This window comes from Scyliorhinus torazame, chromosome 10, assembly GCF_047496885.1.
Source record: "Scyliorhinus torazame isolate Kashiwa2021f chromosome 10, sScyTor2.1, whole genome shotgun sequence".
Taxonomy (NCBI): domain Eukaryota; kingdom Metazoa; phylum Chordata; class Chondrichthyes; order Carcharhiniformes; family Scyliorhinidae; genus Scyliorhinus; species Scyliorhinus torazame.
This window is the reverse complement of record NC_092716.1, coordinates 197777865-197804847: the sequence shown is the minus strand read 5'-3', so window position 1 is coordinate 197804847 and position 26983 is coordinate 197777865. Positions and strand designations below refer to the sequence as shown.

Below are 26983 nucleotides of genomic sequence, written 5' to 3'. Positions count from 1 at the left end.
ACATTATTTGGCTTATCTGTTTCTAGTCTTCTGCCCATGATATCTTGCATCGGTTTACCAATCCATGAAATTCCAGTAACTAGCACAGTTCCAAATCTAATCTGTATCCTCTTAGGGGAAAAAGGGAGGTGGAGCGGATTAAGTATCCTTTCCTGTGCACAGAGGGAAGCTCAAATCTCAATCAATCCACAGCACTTTCATTCCTCCTTCGATATGCATTTCAGTACAGGAAACATCTCCTGTAATGGCCTTATTGTCTTAATCAGAGATAATGTCTCTGGAGCAAACGTAAGTGTCCTTTTTTCTTGAATCCATAATAATATCCAAATTTCTGCTCATCCACGTTTGTGGATAGGTCGGCGGTGGTTTGATTAGGTGAGTGTTGCCTGGTGCAGGCACCCCACTTACTGGCCCCTTGGCCTCAATTACTGGGTTCCGGAAGACAATTGGAGGGGGTGAGGAGTGGGGGAATGGTATGGTCGAGCAATGGCATTGGAAGGGAGAACAGCATGACAGGGAGGTGGAAATAGCGTGAGAGGAGGGGGAGGGGGGTTGGAGCTTCGAGTGGTGTGAAATGGGGGAATGATAGGCAGGGGATGGAAGGAATGGGATGGGTATGACATAAGAGGGCATGAGAAAAATGGAATGGTATAAGATGAGGATCAAAGCAAGCAATGTTACAATAAAGATACAAATTGCATCAGAAATGTCTTGAGTCTGCTACTATAAATTAATTCACGAATGAGTAATCACTGCTTTTCAAAGGCAGGCGGGTAAATAGCTTCAAGCATCATTCCTCCGATTAATTAATTAAGAGGCAGAATGCTATGGCAAAGAATTAAGCTTTATTTACAGTTAATACATGGGAACAGCTTAGCCCTGACAATTCAATTTTTGCACCGATTTCTTTTTCTGAATTATCCAGTAATTCAAAGTAAACAAGGTAACTAACAAAGGTAGGATTTATTGCTTAAACATTGAATTTGATAATTCAGAGTAGTTTACTATACACTTATCCAGCCAATATTAGCACTTGCAGCATACATGAAACATTTAACACTGCTGATCATAAAATCATTTGAAAGGTTCTAACATTAAAAACAATTAAATATGTAAAGTATATCTTTTAAGATCTGCAATAAGTTTCCCCTCTCTGGAACATACCTTGGTTCCTTAAACCAATAATTTGACTACATTGTCAATTGATCACAGAGGGAAAATGGCACATTCTAGTTTAAAGTTTATAAATAGAAATAGTTTTTAAAAATCTTCAAAAATCTAGTTCACGTTTTTATTTCGAATTACCTCACCACCTTCAATTTCAATTTGCTCATACAACCACTTGCGGTCACAACGACATTCTACTCCACATTTTTGTGAGCCACAGCTAGGGCAGGGGTAGAAGCACCCCAAACAATCCTCATCCAAACAGTCACACCGATCCAGTCTGCTATAGATGAGGAGACCTTGGCTGTCGTAAACTTTGCTTTTTATGGGCATCGTTTGCCTGCAAGAACAAATGGTGAATCTGAGCATTTACGTTCACAACACTGTGATGGAAAGTAACTTCACTGCATAAACAAAAGTCATCGTGTCCTGGTCATTAGCATGGTACAAATACACCCCACCCTTTTATTTCCACCTGGGATACACTAAATTCCAGCCTGAGTTATCAAACAAAGGAAAACAGACACACTCAACATTTTTCAGAAATATAGACCGTTGTCCATCTTAGCTCATAACATAGAAAGAGCTTCCTTCCTACACCATCACCTCAATAAGCAGGCAAGTTTCAACCACTAACCTACAAAGAAATCTATTCCAAGTGTGCAAAGAAACTATCTCGCATTAATGCAAGATAGGCCAGTGTAGACAGATTTTCTATCATTCAACCATCACTGTTTACGTTGATTGCTCCGGCCACTTCACTTCTATAACAAGCCTGCATTCTTCATCCAAGGTTAAACACTCCCAGGGGGAATCAAGCTTCCCCAAAGGCCAATCTTGTGCTGCTTGTCACCTACAATCCTTTAAAATTCCTTTGTACCTTAAGAGATCAAAATTGGACACAGGACTCCAGGTGCAATTTGGCAAAACACAATAGATTGATGAAATATAATTCTAATTAAGTATAGATACTATTTTAATAAAGATGTACAATGTGAATGAGTTTACCACCTCTTAACTTTTAGAAAAGGGATAACCAGTTGAATTACTGAGGAAAATTTGTTTTCAATTCAATTTTTGAATAAAACTATGATTATGCAAACAGTTGCAGTTTCCCCAATTTTGATATTGATTCTTGGTTCATGCGACATTGCGAACAAAACAGAATTTATTGCCCAATCACAACACTCAAATGCAGATGGTGAGCCATCTTTTTGAATCACTGCAATCTGTGGAGAGAACGTACTCCCACAATATTGCACAAAGGTGGGGAATTCTAGGATTTTGACTAGTGATCCTGTCCTAGCCAGAATGGTAAGACACTTGGGGCGGGGAGAGAAACAAAACTAGGTGTGTGGAGGTTGTGGATTTGGAGGTGCTTCCCAAGAAACTAGATAGTTGTGGCCTTGCATAGGAAGGAGCCGAATTGAGAAGCACAGGGATGGATTTATTTGCAAAGGACAGTATTAAGCACACCCTAAAAGATAATCAAAATTTAGTATGGCAGATCTTCCATTGTCGTACAACAGACCCTATGACACGAGACACTTTTCCCCCCGAATTACCATTTATTCTTTTGTATCAACTCCATCATTTCTCGATTGTACTTCATGATACACAAACTGTGACACTATTTCTACTGCATTTATTAGCTGTATGTCAGCTGTGGAGTTGCATTCAATGAATTTTAAAGACATTGGTCGCATCCCATTGATGGTTCCACAATGCAATTGTCAATATTCTGTTTAATCACATGAATGAGAATTAATTAAAATATTTGCTGCAACCCTATCAAACACAAGAAATAGAAGAGTAGTCATAAGGCTCAGGTCTACGCTGCCATTCAATATCATGGTGGATCTTCACTTTGTCATGCTAACCCTCGATTCACTTAAAAGTTCAAAAGTCTATCGTTCTCTTTATCCACAGCCCTCTATGTAGAGAATTTTAAATACTCAGAACCCTTTGAGTGAAGACATTTCCACTCACCTCAATCCTAAACGGCCGACCTCTTATCCTGAAACTATGACCTGCTCATTCTATACTCTTCACAGGGGAAGCAACCACTCAGCATCTACCCTGTCAAGCCCAGTAAGAAGTTAATGTATTTTAATGCGATCACCTCACATACTTCTGAAGCTGGCTCCTTGGAGATTTACTTAATTGTTGAAACTACTTATTTCAACTTGTGGCATGGTAGCAGTGGTTAGCACTATTGCTCCACAGCTCCAGGGTCCGAGGTTCGATTCCCAACCTGGGTCACTGTCTGTGCGGAGTCTGCAAGTTCTCCCAGTGTCTGCGTGGATTTCCTCCGGGTGTTCCAGTTTCCTCCCACACGTCCCGAAAGACGTGCTTTTTCGGTGAATTGGACATTCTGAATTCTCCCTCCGTGTACCCGAACAGGCGCAGGTGTGGCGCGATTAGGGGATTTTCACAGTAACTTCATTAGTGTTAATGTAAGCCTGACTCAAACCTGGGTTTCACCACTCCATTAATTATCATTAAACCAGTTTTAGTGTGAGAAAAAGAAACAGTAATAGAAAAGCCTAGGCCTTGGGTGTGTTTATTTTTAATAATAAATCTGTTTCTGGATATTTACACCAGATCAGTTCTGGTTCTTTCCTGTTCCCTTCCCCCATCTAGGATGTGGTGTGAGACATTTCTAATTGTAGCCTGCTGAAGAGAGAGATATGTTGACAAAATCTTTCATCTTGCATTCATTAGGACAAATGCAAGAATGTCAAATTTCAAATGATCACAACTATTTATAGCATTAGAGAAAAGGTTTCTGACTGATTGGCAATTTGACTCTGATTGACCAAAGCCATGAAAAAAGCAAAGGGAATTATAGGCTCCCCAAGTTCCTTAATAATTCAAAAAAAGACACAAAGCAATGGATATATTTATTTTGTTTGCACCAAACAGGTCTCTGCAACAAACAATTAAAATAAGCAACATTACGAGCCTGACTTATTATCTTGCTAGTATAGCTGTCGGTGCACTAAGATTATTCATCAAGTGCTGCCCAATCATGGAATCATATCTCACCGTAAAAGTTTGGTTTTTGGTCTCTTGCCGGTTGAGTACAGTCTGTATTACAAACAACCGGAAGAACATGGTGTTTGATTCGATCAGCCAATTGTTGAGATGTACCTGGGGTCATACCAGCATTGAAATTCATGCAAAACGTTGCTCAATTGTGTGGTAGGCAAAAAGTATTTTTGGACTGATTGCAGCATCCTCAGAGTGCAAAAAACATTTGCCTTGTCACTGCATAGCAGCACCACCATGAAACAGCTCGCTTATCCTTTTGTTCCAATTTTTAAGATACTTTTTCAGGGTAATTTGTGGTAGGTCAGGCACTTTTCAGGTGCAAAATTGGGGATCTTTAGCCCATTTTTGAATTTGCATGATACACGATCAGGAGAGCTATTGTCTCGCAGGATAGTTTTGAAGCGCTCTATTTTTGTGTCGAGCTTGCAAAGTGAGCAAATGGCTAAGGTACTATTTACAAGATTGCTGATGACGCCAATCTTAGAGTCATAAACCATTGGATTTCTTGTTTGGCAGGAAAAGTGAGCACATTAGACTGCTCCATCTCAGAAGTGAATTTGAGTGCGAGATAAAGCACATTATGGTGTGTAAGAAATCCATATATGCAGCTGCAATTCAAAATCAATAAACCCATCATCTATGCATCAGAAATATAATTGTCTGGAGACAAACAAGTTCAGGAAGAAAGCTGTTAAAAGGAGACATTTAGTGGAACAGCAGAAAACCAGTCAAATGTGCAGTTGCTGGAAGCTATAAAATGCATTATTTAAGCTTTGGAGAAATGAAAGTGTATTCTAGCCAATGTAGCTAAAAAGGCTTTCGGTTTCATTGGCTGTGCACAATAACTTAATGGAGAGATTGTGGGTCATTAATAACTAGACATAGAAATGAGTTCCTTTGATTGGGATCTCATTAATCATGAAACAGTTCCAGTTTATTGTTTTGAGAGCCTTGTTTGAATGATTGATTAGGAAAAAAAGTGCAATGAATAAGATTCATAACTAGTAAACTGGCCAGATAATTCAGTAATCAGAGTGTAGAAGTCACAAAGTACCATTTGTCATTTATCTGAAATAACACAATTTGCAGTAGTTACATAAAGAGCACAAAACAGGGAACTCAGGTGGGTTTGTCTTTCTGAAAGGCCTGCATTGAATGAGTCAAATGTACTTAAGGCACAAGCAAATTGCAGGTCTGCGAGCAAATTGATGTGTGCTTAAATATCAGTGCGGCTAGCTCCTAGGATACTTTTTAAGGGGGTGAAGTTGAAGTTGCTGCTGCATGTTATGATCCCAGTTGGTGTTATAGCTGGACAGCAAGGTCCCAGAATGGAACCCTGGCTCAAAAGACCATAACTTTTACTTTTCTGTATAAAATGTGAAGGAATAGAGTCACGGGGCCACTAATTTGTTTTAACAAGAGACAAAACATTTATTCAACATGAAAAAATTGGATGGTACAATACTCCTTTACTCCCCCCTTAGCTTAACAATTACGCACAGGCTTTAAGATTAAAATGGATTACAAAAGTACATCTTTTGATACAATGGTCTCATTCACACAAAATTCTTTTTAAGCACACCGACTGTGGTAAGACACACTGCTCTCTGAAACCAAGTAAATGTCTGTGGATTTCTTGTCAAAATCCCCCAATAGTTCTTATACCATGAGTCACCCAGTCTCACTGAACTTCAGCTTCCACATGAGTGATTTCAAACTCACTTTCAAATTTTCTTTAAAATTATGTTTTCCCTCCACTGCTACCATCTAGGTTTCGCTTTCAGGCTTTTCACCTCTCTCTTCAGGTTTCCTTTGACTTAAAGGCTTTTGAACAAACTCAGGAGGTCCAGCCACCAATTTACACAACTATTTCAAATAAGGCCTCCTGAAATGTGGTAATTTCTCATAAACCTCAGCACTACTGCAGATATCTTTCTGGCCTCTCACGATCCAATCCTTTTCAAATCTGTGGCCACTAAACAGTAATCTGTTCAAGTTACCAGTTTTCTCTGTTCCATTAACTCCAGACTTCTTGGAAACTTCTCTTAATTTCTCTAGTTTCCTCAACTAGCTGGACTTGAGATTTATCGCATTTGTTTTCTTAACCATTACTCCATAGTATGGCATTTCTTCCAGCAATGCTGAGAGATGTCCCCCTCTTTAGCCTTCTAAACCCACTGCTTCTAGCAGAGCTGCGAGAGCTACCTTCTCTCTCACTACCTATCTCCAACTACAATCAAATTAGCGAAACTAAAACTTAAAAGCTTCCCTACCTTACAAGGCCTTAGTTGCTAAGCAACCACTGCAGGTTTATTTAGTCTTCGCGCCATAGCCCTCTCTAAGAACAATTGAAATTGAAACCAATGCCCAGAAATACAAACACCTTTCCCCAGCATTAATCTAACCAAAGGTTTTACCCTTCCAGGCACAGAAACATTAAATTAAACACATTTTAATCTACATCTTATTCTAATGTTTACCAATACAAATTCCTTAAAACTACCTTTATGGGGCAGCATGATGGTACAGTGGTTAGCATGCTGCCTCACGGCTCCGAGGGCTCGGGTTCGATCCTAGCCTCAGGTCACTGTCCGTATGGAGTTTGCATATTCTCCCCGTGTCTGTGTGGGTCTCACCCCAACAACCCAAAATGATGAGCAGGGTAGGTGGAATTGGCCACGCTAAATTGCCCCTTAATTAGAAAAAAAAAAGAATTGGGTACTCTAAATTTAAAAAAAACTACCTTTATTTTCCTCAAACTGTGTAACATATTTTTTTCCACACTAATACTGCTTTCTTATCAGGACCATGATGCTTTCTTTCAGAATTTGGCTCAGAGCTGTGTACCAACACATCTCAACAACAGAAACCTCTCCCACCTCTTAAAAGGAAGGTTTAAAAATCACTGCATTCCCACCACTTAACTCTTCCCCGAGAGAAATTTCAAAGTCAATTCCCATGCCTCATCTCAGTGGCTAAGGGGTGCTGGTCCAGATCAAATCCAATGTGGACTTAATCATTCAACTTTATTTCTCAAATGTTAAAAAGAAAATCACAAATATCTTACCTATCTACATTAGATTGATTTGATGGCTTCGTCTGTAGTTTCCGTTTCTCTCTCCGACTGGTTTCTGGTGTGAACTCGGTTATTTGACGACCTGGATTAGCGAACTGTAGGGACCTGAGCGTCTTTGTGGTCCGTGCCTAGGGGAGTTTCAAAAAAGCCAACAGATGTAACTTATTTGTACAATGACAATTTGTATCTATACTTGTTTTCTAGAGTTGATACATGGCAAATAACCAGATGTGTTCCAGAATGAATGGGTGCCTGTGCCCATCAAATTGCACAAGATCCAGCAGCTCTTTACTATTTTTTTTGCTGACCCCAATCAACATAGCTCTTCATCTTCCACTAATCTCAGCTAGACTGCAACACACCATTTCCCTTAGTTAGGAGCAGACAGTTGTCATTTTTCTAAACTTCTGTTCAGCTGCTCTGAAAAGTTGGCTAATATCAGTTAACAGTGACTGCATAACCTTTTTGATTTGCCTGGTCTCCATTTTTGTTAAGGCAGTCTAATTAATGTCAAGAGTAAAGAGCAGTCTGCGGACTTAAGTGCAAAGCAGCCAAGTTTAATGTGTAGGCTAGGTGGAAAAAGGTGTAATTTGCATAATTTGTATCCTGAAACCTTTACATTATCCTAGTTCCTTCCTTAAGCTTGCCATTCCACGTGCTGCAAGTTTGACTCCACCAATTTGAAACACAGTTGACAAAAATCAATGATTAAATGCCAGTATAGGTCATGAGGCAAAACTAACTCCGAAGGAGAGAACATGCATTAAAAACTAGAGTTCACGCTCTGCTGCTCTTCGGTCTTTCAGAAACTTTCACTGATAATGTCTTCAGGTTAAATTGGACAAGCGGCTATTCCACTGGCCAGGTACTGTGAGACTTTGTTACATTAATTCTTTCCTTTTGAAGGATTTTAGAATCATTAAAAAATTCTCAAAACTACAGTCAAAGGTTGTACACAACCAGTGTTGCAACAAATGGTAGGAGGCAAAAGTCTGAATCTATATCTGGTTGTGAATGCTCTAGTCATGCTCTTAAGGACATCTGAACACCTCAACTGATGTTTCCGAACATCCAAAAGAATTCTGTAGCACAGAAGGAGACTATTCAGCTCAATCGCTCACTTAGTCTCATTCTCCAACCCTTCCTGCATATCTTTTAACATTTCTACTTTTCAAATATTTATTTACTTCCCTTTTGAATGCTATTATGGATTCTGCTTCCACCATATCTCCAGTGGGGCATTCTCTCTAAGTACCCTCCGCATGGAATTGTTCCTCGCTTCTAAACTCTTCCTTCATTGCTTTGGTACCAATCTTGAATTTATGGCCTCTAGCTACCAACTCACCAATTGGCAACGAGTTTCTCCCCAATAACCTAAGGAGACCCCATGTCAATAACAACTTAGTTTTACATAGTACCTTTAACATAAAACAACCCAAGGCGCTTCACCTGAGCATTACAAAAGTGTGAGACACCAAGTCACAGAAGGAGATAATATGTTAGATGATCAAAAGGTGGGTCAAAGGTGGATTTTATGAAGTGTCTTAAAGGAGAAAAGCAAGATAGAAAGACATAGATCAAATGAGGAAATTCAAGGGTTTGGGGTCTTGGCACCTGAAGATGTGGCCACCAACGATGGAGCAATTATAATTTTGCATGTGCAAGAGGCCAGAATTAGAGGAGCACAGATATTTTGGAAGGTTGTGGGACAGGAGGGATTTTAAAACAAGGAGCCAAAGTAGGTCAGCGAGCACAGGGATGAGGGGGGAAACAGGACTTGGTGCCTGTTAAGACACGGGCGGCAACATTTTGGATATCCTCAAGTGTGTGGAGGGTAGGAGGCCAGGCAGGAGTGAGTTGGGATAGTCAAGTCCAGACATTTGGTTGGATTGTGTGTTAACTCACAAAATGATGACGACTTCCGGTTGCGGCTATGCCTAGGTAGGTTGCACGTTCAGCAGCTCCCGCCGGGAATGGACTTTTGGCTCTTCAGAGGGGCCCCAACGGCAATTGTTCGACGGCTTCCAGCGTGGGAAGGTGACAGCAAGGTTCCCCTGACACTATATAGATTGGATCAGGAGTGGAGCAGTTAAAAAAGTGATCCTGGTGCAGCGGAAAGTGTGAGGGAGGAAAAGCAAGATGGCGGCGGGTAGAGACCAAGCAGCGTGGGCGCAGCAGTCACAGGAGCAGCAGGAGTTTCTTAAACGCTGCTTTGAGGAGCTGAGGACAGAAATGCTGGCACCAATTAAGGCGGCGATTGAGAAGCTTGTGGAGACCCAGAAGGCCCAAGGGGCGGCGATCCGGGAGGTGCAGCAAAAAGCCTCTGAGAACAAGGATGAGATCTTGGGCCTGGCGGTGAAGGTGGGGGCGCACGAGGCACTGCACAAGAGGTGGGCGGAAATATTTGAGGACCTGGAGAATAGGTCGAGGAGGAAGAATCTTCAGATTCTGGGTCTCCCTGAAGGAGTGGAGGGGCCCGATGCCAGGGCATATATGAGCACGATGCTCAACTCGCTGATGGGCGCGGGATCTTTCCCGACGCCCCTGGAGTTGGATGGGGCTCATCGGGTCCTGGCAAGGAGATCCAAAGCCAACGAGCCGCCAAGGGCTGTAGTGGTGAGGTTCCACCGCTTTATGGACAGAGAGTGTGTCCCGAGATGGGCCACAAAAGAGCGGAGCAGCAGGTGGGAGAACACGGAGATCCGAATTCACCAGGACTGGAGTGCGGAGGTGACTAAGAAGAGGGCTGGTTTTAACCAGGCTAAGGCGGTGCTCCATCGGAAGGGGGTGAAGTTCAGGATGCTGCAGCCAGCGCGATTGTGGGTCACGTTCCAAGATCGGCACCACTATTATGAAATGCCTGATGAGGCATGGAACTTTATCCAGACTGAAAAGTTGGACTCAAACTGAGGGTTTGGCGTGGGGGGATGTTTACTGTGTTTACGGCGTTTGGGGAATGTTCTTTTTGTTCTGGTGCTGGGTGGGGATGGGTGAATAGATTTGATGTGGGGGCTGTGGGAAAGTGTGGTCATCGGTGTTGGAGGGGCAGGGCCCCGCGGAGGAAGAGTGGGGTGGAGGGCCAGGGATGGGGAGTTGGGGTAAGGCCGCAAAAAGGAGCTGCGCCAGAGGGGGCGGGGTAGGCTCAGGAAAGCGCGGGTTTTTTCCCCACACATTAGGGAAGGATGGAGGCGGTGCTGGAAGAGCGCACACCGACTACCAAGGGGTGGGGGCGATTCTCACACTGGGGGGGGGGTCGATTGAATGGCGGGAGGCCGGGGTCAGCAGACTTACGGGAGTATCATGGGGGGAGCAAAATGGCTAGATTAGGATCTAGTGGTTGGGGGGGACGAGACTGGGTTGCTGCTGCATTGGCCAAAGGGGAGCTGGAAGTAGGAGAGGTAGTCGGGGCGGGAGTCTGCCGCCTGGGGGACTGGAGGGTGCGGGAGGCGCGTGCACGTGGCTGGCTTAGAAAAGGAGATGGCTAGTCGGCGGGGGGGGGGGGGGGGGGGGGGGAGCGGGTGTCTATCGAGGCACTGAATATTGTAGCGGATAATGGAGGTCGATATGTGATGGTGAGTGGTAGGTTGCAGGGGGTGCGGGTGGTACTGGTGAACGTATATGCCCCGAATTGGGATGATGCCGGATTTATGAAACGCATGCTGGGTCGGATTCCGGATCTGGAGGTAGGAAGCTTGATAATGGGGGGGGGGGGGGGGGGGGGAACTTGGACATGTTTTAGGTCCAGGACGGGTAAGAGGCCGGCTGCGGCCAAGGTGCTCAGGGGGTTTATGGACCAGATTTTGGGGGGGGTGGATCCATGGAGGTTTGCCAGGCCGCTGGCCAGGGAATTTTCCTTCTTTTCCCACGTCCATAGGCCCTACTCCCAGATAGATTTTTTCATTTTGAGTTGGGCGCTAATCCCGAAAGTGGAGGGAACGGAATATTCGGCCACAGCCATCTCGGACCACGCCCCGCATTGGGTGGAGCTGGAGTTGGGAGAGGAGAGGGACCAGCGGCCGCTGTGGTGCCTAGATTTGGGACTGTTGGCCGATGAGGGGGTGTGCGGGCGGGTGCGGGGGTGTATTCAAAGATACTTGGAGGCCAACAACAACGGAGAGGTGCAGGTGGGGGTAGTCTGGGTGGCGTTGAAGGCGGTGGTCAGGGGAGAGCTAATCTCCATTAGGGCCCACAGGGAGAAGAGAGAGAGGAGGGAGAGGTTGGAGGGGGAGATTTTAAAGGGTTTACAGGAGTTATGCAGAGGCCCCGAGGAGGGGCTACTTAGGGAGCGACAGAACCTCCAGATGGAATTCGACCTGTTGACCACGGAGAAAGCAGAGGCACAGTGAAGGAAAGCGCAGGGGGCGGCGTACGAGTATGGGGAGAAGGCGAGTCGGATGCTGGCACATCAGCTTTGTAAGAGGGAGGCAGCGAGGGAGATTGGTGGAGTTAAGGATAGAGGGGGGAATACGGTGCGGAGTGCGGTGAGAATAAACAAGGTATTTAGGGACTTCTATGGGGATCTGTACAGGTCTGAGCCCCCAGCGAGGGAGATGGGGCTGCGACGATTCCATGATCAGCTGAGGTTCCCGAGGGTGGTGCAGGAGGAGGAGGAGGTGGCCGGTTTGGGGGCGCCGATTGGGCTGGAGAAGCTGGTTAAAGGATTGGGGAGCATGCAGGCGGGGAAGGCCCCGGGGCCGGATGGGTTCCCGGTTGAATTTTACAGGAAATACGTGGACCTGCTGGGCCCGTTGCTAGTGAGGACTTTTAATAAGGCGAGGGGGGGGGGGGGGGAACCTTGCCCCCGACAATGTCCAGGGCACTGATCTCTTTGATCTTGAACCGGGACAAGGATCCATTGCAATGTGGGTCGTATAGACCGATCTCGCTCCTCAATGTTGACGCCAAGTTGCTGGCGAAGGTGCTGGCTACGAGAATTGATGACTGTGTCCCGGGGGTAATTCATGAGGACCAGACGGGATTTGTGAAGGGTAGGCAGCTAAATACAAATGCGCGGAGGCTCCTCAATGTGATTATGATGCCCTCGGTGGAGGGAGAAGCGGAGGTAATGGCAGCTATGGACGTGGAGATGGCCTTTGATCAGGTGGAGTGGGAGTATCTTTGGTTATGCTCCCAGACTACCCCCACCTGCATCTTTGCGGAGGTGTGGGTTCGGGGAGGGGTTCATCAGTTGGGTCAGTCTGCTATATAGAGCCCCGGTGGCGAGTGTGGCTATGAACCGGCGGAGGTCGGAGTACTTTCGGCTGTACCGGGGGACGAGGCAGAGGTGCCCCTTATCCCCCTTGTTGTTTGCACTGGCAATTGAGGGAGTCCAGGAAACGGAGGGGATTGGCCGGGGGGGGGGGGGGGGGGGGGGGGGGGGGGGGGGACCGGGTGTCGTTGTATGCCAATGACCTGTTGTTGTATGTTGCGGATCCAGTGGAGGGGATGGCGGAGGTCATACGGATCCTTAGGGAGTTTGGGGACTTTTTGGGGTATAAACTCAACGTAGGGAAGAGTTGTGGTGCATTCAGGAGACCAAGGAAGGGGTATAGACGAGCTACCGCTGAAGAGGGCGGAAAGGAGCTTTCGGTACCTAGGGGTCCAAGTAGCTAAGAGTTGGGGGGCCCTGCACAAGCTCAATTTGACACAGTTGGTGGAGCAGATGGAGGAGGATTTTAAAAGATGGGATATGCTGCCACTTTCACTAGCGGGTAGGGTGCAGTCGGTCAAAATGACGGTCCTCCCGAGGTTCCTCTTTGTGTTTCAGTGCCTTCCCATTTTGATCCCCAAGGCCTTTTTCAAACGGGTAAGCAAGAGCATCATGGGATTTGTGTGGGCGAATAAGACCCCGAGGGTGAAGAGTATGTTTCTGGAGCATAGCAGGGACAGGGGGGACTGGCGCTGCCGAATTTGTGGGGCTAGTATTGGGCAGCCAACGTGGCGATGATCCCTAAGTGGGTAATGGAGGGAGAGGGGGCAGCGTGGAAGAGGCTAGAGATGGCGTCCTGTGTGGGCAAGAGCCTGAGGGCTCTGGTGACGGCACCGCTGCCACTCTCGCCGACAAGGTACACCACGAGCCCGATGGTGGCGGTGACGCAGAACATCTGGGGGCAGTGGAGGCGACACAGGGGCGAGGTGGGAGCCTCGGTTTAGTCCCCGATTCAGGAGAACCATCAGTTCGTCCCGGGAAGGATGGATGGGGGTTTTGGAGCTGGCATCGGGCAGGGATTAGGAGGGGGGGGGGGGGTTTCTTCTGGGGTGGCATTTGGGTGAAGGTGTTTTTTTTTCCCTATTTGTGTTTTTAAATGTTATATGGGGGGCTATTGTATATGGGGGAAATCCAATGTATAATTTCTGCTTGTTGTGTTCTTGTTTCTTTCTTCTTGTTTGGGCAGGGGGGGGGTAGTTGAAAATGTATTGAAAAATTTGAATATATATATTTTTTTCAACTCACAAAATGATGCAGCATGTTAATCTTGGTTCTTGTCACATCTGTCCACTTGCTGCTCAATTTCAAATTCAACATCAAATTATCTGTATTGATGGGTGAGAGTTTCAATAGCAGATGAGCTGGGATAGGGGCGAAGTGGTCAGAAGCTCAACTCGGGGTCAAGTATGATAACAAAGTTGCAAACAGACTAGTTTAATGGCTGACTGTTAACAGAGATGGTCTTGGTAGCTAGTGAACAGAGTTTGGAGGGAGAATTGAAAACAATGGCTTGTCTTTCTGCTATTTCATTGGAGGAAATGATCTGCTCATCCAAATGATCTAATGGCAGATAAGCAGTCTGACAATTTAACAATAGTGCAAGAGCTGAGAGACGTGGTGATGAGGTAGAGCTGGCTGTTATCTCCCTACATGTGAACAATAAGTGTTTTCAGATGATGTTGCTGAGGGCTAGTGTATATGAGAAATAGAAGGGGGCCAAGAATAGATCCTTGGGAGATACCAGACAAAACAGTGTGGGAGCAAGAAGATAAGCCATTGCAAGTGATTCTCTGGCTATGATTAGATAGAAAGAAATGGAACCAGGTGAGAACGTGGGCAGCATGGTAGCATTGTGGATAGCACAATTGCTTCACAGCTCCAGGGTCCCAGGTTCGATTCTGGCTTGGGTCACTGTCGGTGCGGAGTCTGCACATCCTCCCAGTGTGTGCGTGGGTTTCCTCCGGGTGCTCCGGTTTCCTCCCACAGTCCAAAGATGTGCAGGTTAGGTGGTTGGCCATGATAAATTGCCCCTTAGTGTCCAAAATTGCCCTTAGTGTTGGGTGGGGTTACTGGGTTATGGGGATAGTGTGGAGGTGTTGACCTTGGGTAGGGTGCTCTTTCCAAGAGCTGGTGCAGACTCGATGGGCCGAATGGCCTCCTTCTGCACTGTAAATTCTATGCACAACCCACCAAGCTGGACAACATTGGAGAAGTTCAGTGTTCTTCAAACTTTTTTTCCCCGGGAATCACTTTTGCCAACTGCCAACCTTCGGGACTCATGTTCGCCTACCCAGTCTATCCTAAGTCATGGCAGTGTTTGGGACACTAATATTTTCTTGCCCCCGGCAAGGGACGGAAAGAAAATCATTTAGTTTTGCTGTTCTTATCACTATCCAGTAGACCCTGGTGCATTGAATTTATGTCAGCATTGAGTGAGGACAGGATCAGACAGGCCTGTGATGTCCTCCCATTTATAATGTTTCACTGTCCAGGGTCACACATGAAGAATAGTTGAGAGATATTGGAGGGCCACCAACAATTGTGAACCTGCATTCATCATGGTATACTGCCTCAAAGGGAATAAAGGGAAAGAGGAAGACACAGGAGAGCACAAAGAACAGATATCACTGGGAGCTATATGCAGCGCTTAGAAATAGAACAGCCATAAATCTGAAGATAGTGATATTAAAATCTTGATTTATAATCGACTTAAATGCAATTCAATTGCTTAATGCAAATTTATTCAACTTCAAAGTGCACTATTAGAAACAAGTTCATCAATATCGATGAATGCCGACAGGAATAAAACTGTCCCACAGACAACTGACAAGCTTAACTGCTCTGGTTGCCATTAATCAGACAGATGACATTGAACAAAGTTTTCTCTGCTATTAATTATTTCCTCGACATCTTACTATTTTGCACTGTTGAGTACATTTACATTCCGCGTGGTTTCTGAATTATCCACTTCTTTCCCCATAGCATAACACCTAATACTTGAAAGGGAGTCTTTGTCTTATTGGGCAGCACGGTAGCCTTGTGGAATGCACAATTGCTTCACAGCTCCAGGGTCCCAGGTTCGATTCCAGCTTGGGTCACTGTCTGTGCGGAGTCTGCACATCCTCCCCGTGTGTGCGTGGGTTTCCTCCGGGTGCTCCGGTTTCCTCCCACAGTCCAAAGATGTGCAGGTTAGGTGGATTGGCCATGATAAATTGCCCTTATTGTCCAAAATTGCCCTTAGTGTTGGGTGGGGTTACTGGGTTATGGGGATAGGGTGGCGGTGTTGACCTTGGGTGGGGTGCTCTTTCCAAGAGCCGGTGCAGTCTCGATGGGCCGAATGGCCTCCTTTTGCACTGTAAATTCTATCTACGACTGGGAGATGGATTAATATATTCACCTTAGAATTTACATTGTTCATTTTTTTTTTTTTTAAACACAAATCTAGTCAAATCTCTCGGGTGACGTTTCTGCCATCATCACATCACTTTCTGTGGCAGTGATCAAATATGCAAGGCTCTGCTTTTGGTCCTCTCCTAATCCCTCCAGCGCAGGGGTGACCATGGCACAAGTGCACCTCGGGGCCGGCTGAGGCCATAAACCTCGCAATCAATGTGTCAGATGAGCTGCACGAAGTTACCAGGTGACCCTGTGGTCACATCTGCCTGTGCTATCGGTAGCTTTCTGTATTTGCACGCTTACCAACCAGTTATTTTTATATGTTCTGATGTTGCTGTACACTAAGAATTGCTATTTTCTCCCATGATGACACCATTTGGATAACTTCCGTTTTCTTTTCAAAGGGGCACCATGCATGTTACATATGAAAACCGTTGCCAGAGATCCTTCTGACACCTACCCGTGACCCACCTGTGGGTCGTGACCCGGACTTTGAAAAACCCAGTTCTGGTTAACCGTTCAAGAGGTTGCAATCAGGCTGAGAAGAGCAAGGTGGGAACATTTGCCTTTGTGACTTTGATGAGACCTGTTTTGGCAGTCTGACATTTTGCATCATTTTGAAGATCTACATTATATATTCTCTTAACTTGTGTTAGGGCCTCAATTTTCTAACTCATCACCCCTTCATGCCCTTTCCATAGTTTTAATATCCACTATCCTTAAAATATACCACGTCAGCAAACAACTAATAAAGCCACAATTACTGACAGACCAAACATAGATCGTGCCTCCACAAAGGCTAACTGTAAAACAGAATGACTGCTATCAAAAGGCTACAATGAATTGCCAGGTAGCATCTGAACAGAATTAATGCCTCTATTCTCAGTTGTGCTATTCTTTATAGCCAAGAGGTAGCACATTACATTTGGTTGGATTGCGTGTTAACCCACAAAGAGATGCAGCATGCTATCCCCAGTTCTTGTCACATTTGTCAATTTTCAGGTCAATTTCAAATTCAAGGTCAACTTACCCGCAATTCCTGAATACTTGGGTTGCGATGCCACCAGTAAATGGATTACTGCAATAGTTTAAGTTGTTGAGAAAAAACGTTTTAAGACAAATCCGGTTAAAATAATTTAAACAGGGACAGTGCTTCAATTTTCCCATAAACCTTTAAAAACAGCCAAGAACAGGGACAGTCAGTGCAACTTTGTAATCAACACTAAACTTTTCACCAACACTTTTCTAAGCATTGTTCCCATATAATTTAGAGTGTGTAGTCAAGTGAAAATAAACATGAAATATGCATTCAGAAACTGAAAGTGAAGAAACTCAGCAGGTCTGGCAGCATCTGATTTTTATTTCAGATCTACAACATTTGCAGTATTTTGCTTTTATTAAAAAATGCATTACTTAATTATTTACATGCTTTCATTCTGGTGAGAATGCATTTTCTTTCCCCCTCTCAATCATTCAAAATAGTGCTCATGGTTCATCCATCACCAGAGATATGCATGGAGTAAAAACGTTATTAAAAGCATGAATAAAATCCAGGAACAAATCAAAAAAATGCTTAAATCTAGATAAACTTTTTATTCCACAATAAATGCATATGCTCACTTATAGAATAGAATCCCCCTCTACTGTGGCTACATTCACAGCCTGGTGAACTTGGAGAGGAAGAATAGTGTCCACCAGTGCGCTTCAGGCCTCTGTGACCGGTGGGTGTCGCAGGGGCTGAATGCATCATCACCCCCCCGGAATTATATTTGGTTTAGTTAATTAAGTTTCAATTGATGTTCTGTTTCAGTTACAGTGCTATCATCCTGTCCTTTTTGTTTCAGTTATTGACTTTTAAAATTTTATTCAAGAGTGTGGAATAGAAGCAAAAATCATTGCCAGTAGCTGTGCAACTGCCACCATGTTGGCAAGTGTTTTTAACATGAGACACCAAGTATCAACCTTAATGCCAATACCAGTCCCTAGCCCCAAACTTAACGCAAGCACAAACACCATCTCTTGACTTCAAACAACCAAAACTAAACACTAAATTGCATGCAGGAGCCTTCTTTGCCACTCTTATCCAAGCAGTTGCCTCTGCTCTGTCTCTTCCACCCGAAGCCTAAAGTCTTCTGCCTGCCCTAGTCTTGAACCCACATTCTTCTTTAGTTTCTCTATATTCGTGCCCTCTCCAAACTCGTCTTGTCCATGAGACTAACCTCCTCCTTTCTCTATCATATTTCTATTAAACAGCCGACAACCGAACCCCTTCCTGGCGGCCAAGATATTCTAAAACGGTTCCTTCTTTTCAGATTCTGAACCCCATCCACTCCTTTTCAAATCTTCCACCATCATCCTCTTAAAAAAAAACTTTCATCTCTCTGTCCTTGCAAACTACTTCTAAATCCAACCTTATTTTTCTGACAAAAATCCTCGAATGCGCTTGCATCACCCAGATGTATGGCGACCTTATCCACAGCTCCATGTCTGGAATCTCTCAGATTAAGTTTCCACCCCAGCACTGCACTGACATGGCCACAATTGAAGTAACACATAGCAACCTCTAACTGTGAAGCACCATCACTCGTCATCCTTTCCAATTTCTCTGCAGCCTTTGACAAACCACACCAGGTTCCAATGCCTGTCCATTGTCTAACTGAGTGGGATTGGTCTTGCCTCATTCCACTCTTGTCTACCCAGACATAGTTGGAGATGTTCCTAAAATGGCTTCTATTCCAGCTCCCCACCCAGAGTTACCTATGGGGCTCCCCCAACCCCCATGATCCCGCAGAGGGTAGTGAGGGTCTGGAATTCACAGCCTGAGTTGGTGGTGGGAGGCTGAGACCTTAAACTCTTTTTAAAAGTATCTGGATCTGCATTTTAATGGCTGTAAGATACAGGGCTGTGGTACGGGTGCAGGAAGGTGGGATTAGAAAGGGCACCTGGGTATCCTCAGGTTGGCATGAACAAGATGGGCCGAATGGCCTCCTTCTCTGCTGTAACCTATGTTTCTTTGATCTAACCTCAAATATCGTGTCTTGGATAATCGCAGTCACCATACACTCTGTCATCACTGATCGCCCCAAGGTCCACGAACACCTTGACTTCTGAATTCTCATTCTGCTGTTAACAACCTAACCCTCCCCATCGCTGTAACCTTTTTCTGCCCTATAATGCTTCACGAACCCTGCTGTCCTCCAACACTGGCCTTTTGTACATTCTCAATTTCCTTCACTCCACTATTGGAGGATATGCTTTCAGCTGCCTAGGCCCCAAGCTTTGGCAGTCCCTCACTAAACACGACTGCCTCGCTCTTCTCCTTTAGGATGCATCAGAAGACCAATCTCTTCAGCCAAGCTTTTAGTTACCTGTCCTACTTTGGCCCAGCGCTAGTGAAATGTCTTTGGATGTTTTGCTATCTGAAGATGCTATATAAATACAAGTTTCTTGTGAATAGCGTGATGCAGGAGCCCAGTGCTGTGCCAAAACGTATCAAGACAACAGCAATGAAAAAAGTCACACTGCCAATAATCAGTTTATTACACAATTTGGAAACTTCTCATGTCAACTAATTACATTGTGATTGTACCTTTCCACCAAGGAAGGAGTTACAATTACAGTGCAGCAAGATAATAATCAATCTTTGAGGTTAGACGTTGACATTAGACATAACTTGTAGGAAACAACCGAGCGGGTTGACCAGTGAGCAATAAAACAGCAAATTAAAATATAGTAAAAATGACTTCTTATAAACCAAATGAGGCATTGAGGGTACAGGCCGGGAGGGAGGGGTACAGGCCGGGAGGGAGGGGCAGTGCCCGGGCTGGAAGCCATGGGGGGGGGGGGGGTCCTAAGCACAGAGCCGAACCCCAATACCGAGCTTGCCAACCCGGCCCCCAGGACCGAGCGGGTCAGCAGTGCCCCAGGACCGAGCCTGCCAACCCGACCCCAGCGCCGAGCCTGCCAACCCAGCTCCAGCGCCGAGCCTGACAACCCGGCCCCAGGCCAGCCCCGAGCCTGACAACCCGGCCCCAGGCCCGAGCCTGACAACCCGGCCCCAGCGCCGAGCCTGACAACCCGGCCCCAGCGCCGAGCCTGACAACCCGGCCCCAGGCCAGCCCCGAGCCTGACAACCCGGCCCCAGCCCCGAGCCTGACAACCCGGCCCCAGCGCCGAGCCTGACAACCCGGCCCCAGCGCCGAGCCTGACAACCCGGCCCCAGCCAGCCGGGCCACAGCGCCGAGCCTGACAACACGGCACCTGCCAACCCGGCCCCCGAGCCGAGCCTGCCAACCCGGCCCCAGAACGAGTGACAGTGGCCCGAGTGCTTGGGGACCTTCCTATCTCCTCCAACCCCGGGGGACCTTCCTCTCCCGCCCCCTTTAGTTGGGGGAAGGAGTCCCATGGAACGGAACAAGCTTCACCTTTCGCCTCGCTGGTTTCTGACCTCTTTGGCACGGTTTGCCGCTATTGTGTGCGTTCCCGCCTGGTTTCCGAGCGCCACTGTCGGCCAACTGAGGCCTCTGGCTCTCCATCAGCCCCGCTCACCTGCTTCAGCGGCCGTAAGCCCCTCTTCGGCTTCCGCATTTTCCACACACCCGGCGACAGTCGGGCCACGCGCGCACGGCGGCGCCTGCGCCCTGGAGCCGCCGCTCAGCCTCCGCGGACAGGGCGGCGGGGACGTTAGGTAATTGATTGACAGCGACAAGGACCGGCCGTTTGCCCAGGCAGGCGGGGCTCATGAAACGGTTGGCCGATCGTGCCCGTCAATCATTATTTCGGTCTCGTGGGTCGATGACACAATTGTCGCGCGCGCGCGCAGCGTGGAGGGTGATGTCCTTGCATCGTGACTGATAGGAGGATGCACCAATAACTGTCCAGAAAGCGTTGGATTGACAGGAATGTGGACCAATCAAACAGAAAACTAATGACGCACGCGAGGGGGCGGTGAATGATTAGCAGCAAAGTGACCAAATAGTACTTCAGCTAATCTTCAATGGCTGAAAATCACCCCCCTTATTTTAAAACTGTCACCGCTCATTCTTACAAACTCCAATGGGGACAGGCTAAATCATTCCTCATAAAACAATCCTTCCTCCCACATATCAGCCGAGTGAACCTTCTCGGAGTTTTAACGGAAGGAGAACAAAACTGTACACAGTATTCCATGTGTCCTCACCACTCTCCTTACCAACTTTCATACTTCACCCCCTTCCAATTAAGTTCAACATTCCATTTGTGATTCCTTTCTGCTGCAGCATTGTGCAGTCTCTTTCCAATTAAATAATATTCGGCTTTTCTATTTGTAGTAGTTGGTATTAGGGGTATTACGGTACCCAGGTTGATGCTGTAAGACCATTGGTGTGGGAGGTACCTGAGACAGCAATATCATTGGTGAAGTCTGCCTGCTGGTTCCGCCCAGTAAGGCGGAGTATGAGAGCCTGTGTCTCCCTAGCAGCTGCATTCTGTACATGCGCCGCTGGGGGAAACATCTAGAACAAAGTACTGTACAGCACAGGAACAGGCCCTTCGGCCCTCCAAGCCCGTGCCGATCATGCTGCCTGACTAAACTACAATCTTCTACACTTCCTGGGTCCGTATCCCTCTATTCCCATCCTATTCATGTATTTGTCAAGATGCCCCTTAAATGTCACTATCGTCCCTGCTTCCACCACCTGCTCCAGTAGCGACTTCCAGGCACCCACTACCCTCTGCATAAAAAACTTGTCTCGTACATCTACTCTAAACCTTGCCCCTCTCACCGTAAATCTATGCCCCCTAGTAATTGACCCCTCTACCCCGGGGAAAAGCCTCTGACTATCCACTCTGTCTATGCCCCTCATAATTTTGTAGACCTCTATCAGGTCGCCCCTCAACCTCCTTTGTTCCAGTGAGAACAAACCGAGTTTATTCAACCGCTCCTCATAGCTAATGCCCTCCATACCAGGCAACATTCTGGTAAATCTCTTCTGCACCCTCTCTAAAGCCTCCACATCCTTCTGGTAGTGTGGCGACCAGAATTGAACACTATACTCCAAGTGTGGCCTAACTAAGGTTCTATACAGCTGCAACATGACTTGCCAATTCTTATACTCAATGCCCCGGCCAATGAAGGCAAGCATGCCGTATGCCTTCTTGACTACCTTCTCCACCTGTGTTGCCCCTTTCAATGACCTGTGGACCTGTACTCCTAGATCTCTTTGACTTTCAATACTCTTGAGGGTTCTACCATTCACTGTATATTCCCTACCTGCATTAGACCTTCCAAAATGCATTACCTCACATTTGTCCGGATTAAACTCCATCTGCCATCTCTCCGCCCAAGTCTCCAAACAATCTAAATCCTGCTGTATCCTCTGACAGTCCTCATCGCTATCTGCAATTCCACCAACCTTTGTGTCGTCTGCAAACTTACTAATCAGACCAGTTACATTTTCCTCCAAATCATTTATATATACTGCAAACAGCAAAGGTCCCAGCACTGATCCCTGTGGAATACCACTGGTCACAGTCCTCCAATTAGAAAAGCATCCTTCCATTGCTACTCTCTGCCTTCTATGACCTAGCCAGTTCTGTATCCACCTTGCCAGCTCACCCCTGATCCCGTGTGACTTCACCTTTTGTACTAGTCTACCATGAGGGACCTTGTCAAAGGCCTTACTAAAGTCCAGATAGACAACATCCACTGCCCTACCTGCATCAATCATCTTAGTGACCTCCTCGAAAAACTCTATCAAGTTAGTGAGACACGACCTCCCCTTCACAAAACCATGCTGCCTCTCACTAATACGTCCATTTGCTTCCAAATGGGAGTAGATCCTGTCTCAAAGAATTCTCTCCAGTAATTTCCCTACCACTGAAGTAAGGCTCACCGGCCTGTAGTTCCCGGGATTATCCTTGCTACCCTTCTTAAACAGAGGAACAACATTGGCTATTCTCCAGTCCTCCGGGACATCACCTGAAGACAGTGAGGATCCAAAGATTTCTGTCAAGGCCTCAGCAATTTCCTCTCCAGCCTCCTTCAGTATTCTGGGGTAGATCCCATCAGGCCCTGGGGACTTATCTACCTTAATATTTTTTAAGACACCCAACACCTCGTCTTTTTGGATCTCAATGTGTCCCAGGCTATCTACACACCCTTCTCCAGACTCAACATCTACCAATTTCTTCTCTTTGGTGAATACTGATGCAAAGTATTCATTTAGTACCTCGCCCATTTCCTCTGGCTCCACACATAGATTCCCTTGCCTATCCTTCAGTGGGCCAACCCTTTCCCTGGCTACCCTCTTGCTTTTTATGTACGTGTAAAAAGCCTTGGGATTTTCCTTAACCCTATTTGCCAATGACTTTTCGTGACCCCCTTCTAGCCCTCCTGACTCCTTGCTTAAGTTCCTTCCTACTTTCCTTATATTCCACACAGGCTTTGTCTGTTACCAGCCTTTTAGCCCTGACAAATGCCTCCTTTTTCTTTTTGACGAGGCCTACAATATCTCTCATTATCCAAGGTTCCCGAAAATTGCCGTATTTATCCTTCTTCCTCACAGGGACAGGCCGGTCCTAAATTCCTTTCAACTGACACTTGAAAGCCTCCCACATGTCAGATGTTGATTTGCCCTCAAACATCCGCCCCCAATCTATGTTCTTCAGTTCCCGGTTCCGGATGTTATAATTAGCCTTCCCCCAATTTAGCACATTCACCTTAGGACCACTCTTATCCTTGTCCACCAGCACTTTAAAACTTACTGAATTGTGGTCACTGTTCCCGAAATGCTCCCCTACTGAAACATCTAACACCTGGCCGGGCTCATTCCCCAATACCAGGTCCAGTACCGCCCCTTCCCTAGTTGGACTGTCTACATATTGTTTTAAGAAGCCCTCCTGGATGCTCCTTACAAACTCCGCCCCGTCTAAGCCCCTGGCACTAAGTGACTCCCAATCAATATTGGGGAAGTTGAAGTCTCCCATCACCACAACCCTGTTGTTTTTACTCTTTTCCAAAATCTGTCTACCTATCTGCTCCTCTATCTCCCGCTGGCTGTTGGGAGGCCTGTAGTAAACCCCCAACATTGTGACTGCACCCTTTTTATTCCTGATCTCTACCCATATAGCCTCACTGCCCTCTGAGGTGTCCTCCCGCAGTACAGCTGTGATATTCTCCCTAACCAGTAGCGCAACTCCGCCACCCCTTTTACATCCCCCTCTATCCCGCCTGAAACATCTAAATCCTGGAACGTTTAGCTGCCAATCCTGCCCTTCCCTCAACCAGGTCCCTGTAATGGCAACAACATCATAGTTCCAAGTACTAATCCAAGCTCTAAGTTCATCTGCCTTACCCGTAATACTTCTTGCATTAAAACATATGCACTTCAGGCCACCAGACCTGCTGTGTTCAGCAACTTCTCCCTGTCTGCTCTGCCTCAGAGCCCCACTGTCCCTATTCCCTAGTTCTCCCTCAATGCTCTCACCTTCTGACATATTGCTCCCATGCCCACCCCCCTGCCATACTAGTTTAAACCCTCCCGTGTGACATTAGCAAACCTCGCGGCCAGGATATTTATGCCTCTCCAGTTTTGATGCAACCCGTCCTTCTTATATAGGTCACACCTGCCCCGGAAGAGCTCCCAGTGGTCCAGATAACGAAAACCCTCCCTCCTACACCAGCTGTTTAGCCACGTGTTTAGCTGTTCTATCTTCCTATTTCTAGCCTCACTGGCACGTGGCACAGGGAGTAATCTGAGATTACAACCCTAGAGGTCCTGTCTTTTAACTTTCTGCCTAGCTCCCTGAACTCCTGCTGCAGGACCTCATGCCCCTTCCTGCCTATGTCGTTAGTACCAATACGTACAACGACCTCTGCCTGTTTGCCCTCCCCCTACCCGTTCGGAGACATCCTGGACCCTGGCACCAGGGAGGCAACATACCACCCTGGAGTCTCTTTCACATCCACAGAAGCGCCTATCTGTGCCCCTGACTATAGAGTCCCCTATTACTATTGCTCTTCTGCGCTTTGACCCTCCCTTCTGAACATCAGAGCCAGCCGTGGTGCCACTGCTCTGGCTGCTGCTGTTTTCCCCTGATAGGCTATCCCCCCCGACAGTATCCAAAGGGGTATACCTGTTCGAGAGGGGGACACCCACAGAGGATTCCTGCAATGACTGCCTGCCCTTTCTGGTGGTCACCCATTTCTCTGCCTGCACCTTGGGTGTGACCACATTTATATAACTGTGATCTATGACGCTTTCCGCCACCTGCATGCTCCTAAGTGCATCCAATTGCTGCTCCAACCGAACCATGCGGTCTGTGAGGAGCTCCAGTTGGGTGCACTTTCTGCAGATGAAGCCATCCAGAATGCTGGAAGCCTCCCGAACCTGCCACATCTCACAGTCAGAGCACAGCACCCCTCTAACTGACATTGCATCAATTAATTAAAATTAAAAGTTTTTAAAAACATTTTATATATTTTTTAAAAAAATTTTTAACGTTACTGTTAACTATCTGTTTCCTAGCACTAGATTTCTAATATAAATGCGAAAGCTAAATATAGTACTCAATAAGTAAAGTCCAAGATGACCATCGGCTGCATTCCCCTTTGGGACAATGTTGAGAAGGTGGAGTCTGCATGAATAACCTCAGCCGGTACGGGAATTGAACCCATGCTGTTTGCCTTGCTCTCCACCACAAACTAGCTGTGCAGCCAACTGAGCTAAACCTGCAATCTAGTCCAATCTACTCCAATCTAGTCCAATAATGCCTTCAATTGTCATCCAATCTCACTTCTGGAGTTATTGATCGAGCATCACTATTATTCCTGTCAAGTGGACAACCTCACATTTTTCCACATTGTACTCCAAATGCCAGATTTTTGCCCACACACTTTACCTAACTATATCCCTTTGGAGACTCTTTATATCCCCATCACGTTTTGCTTTTCTATACATTTATGTATCATCAGCAAATTTGGTTACAATACATTAATATAGATTGTAAATAGTTATGGCCCCAGCACTGACACCCGTGCACTCCAATAGTTAGTTTGCCAACCTCAAAATGGCCTATTTATCCTAACTTTCTGTTTCCTCATCAATCCTTTGTACATGCTAGTATATCACCAGCAACATCACAACTCTTATCTTTTGCAGCCATCTTTTATGTGGCACTTGATCTGTAAAGTACATTTGCTGGTTCCCATTTATCCACCCAACCTGTTAAATACTCATAAAGAACTCTAATAAATTTGTCAAATACCAACCATGTTTACTTTGCCTGTTTGTATTGTTTTCTCAATGTGCTGCTATTTCTTCCTCAATAATGCATTCCAGTAATTACCCAGTGACTGAGGTTATGATTAACTGACCTAACATTGATTGGCAGTAAAATGGACCGATAGTTCTTCCGGAAGTGAGAGTATTATTCATAGAATAGATCAAAGTATCACATAAGGTGGAAGGGTTAGCCAAGGACTCTGATCCAATGGCATTTCATAGTTATTTTTTAATTTGCCCATAGGATGTGGGCATTGTTGACAAGACCAGCATTTATTGGTCATCCCGAATTGAGAAGGTGGTGCGACTGGTATTCTCGCTATGCTGTTATGTAGGGAGTTTCAGGACTCTCTCATTGTAGATGGCCATTGACTGACACTGGTACAGCACAAATTTTACTTGCCATTTATCAGCCCAAGCCTCAACCTGTTCAGGTCTTGCTGCATATGGACACAGACTGTATCATTACATGAGGAATGGTGAGTGATACTGTGTAATCATCAGTACACATAGCCCCACTTCTGACATTGTAATGGAGGGAAGTTACAAGCATGATTGGCAGCAGATTGGGACAACAGTATTGCCAGGTTGACTGTAAATGCACAAATAGAATTTCAGGGGCACGGAGCATTCATCCATGATTGATGATGAAACGGACCAATGCCATTTCTGGTAGATGTTAACATGTCTTTGAGCCAATCAACACTGAAGACCTTAATGGAAGAATGGGAAAAGAACAATTCTTTGGGCAGGTCAACAACTAGGTATATAAACTTCCTGACTTATTTACCGGTCGGCCAGCAGTAAATATAGAAAGGG

General features: G+C 46.0%; 1 protein-coding gene and 1 long non-coding RNA gene across 3 annotated transcripts in view; one reads left to right on the top strand and one right to left on the bottom strand.

Annotated features, from left to right (window-relative positions):
* Positions 1-826: 826 nt before the first annotated feature.
* On the bottom strand, positions 827-20626 carry LOC140384488 (ARL14 effector protein-like). Of its 2 annotated transcripts, none has more exons than XM_072466236.1 (3): positions 20451-20626; positions 7289-7425; positions 827-1507 (listed from the first exon to the last, which is right to left on the bottom strand). In XM_072466236.1, the coding sequence occupies exons 1-3, from the start codon at positions 20487-20489 to the stop codon at positions 1279-1281; spliced, it is 405 nt and encodes a 134-aa protein (XP_072322337.1). In that variant the 5' UTR covers positions 20490-20626; the 3' UTR covers positions 827-1278. The 2 variants fall into 2 exon arrangements, with proteins under 2 accessions (XP_072322337.1, XP_072322336.1); XM_072466235.1 differs by having other exon boundaries at positions 20327-20485.
* A 5873-nt stretch (positions 20627-26499) lies between these two features.
* The window catches only part of LOC140384915 (uncharacterized), a 37861-nt gene continuing 37377 nt past the window's right edge, over positions 26500-26983 (top strand). Inside the window, exon 1 of the long non-coding RNA XR_011933213.1 lies at positions 26500-26643. This is a non-coding gene — a long non-coding RNA (uncharacterized lncRNA). The remainder of the gene's footprint in view (positions 26644-26983) is intronic.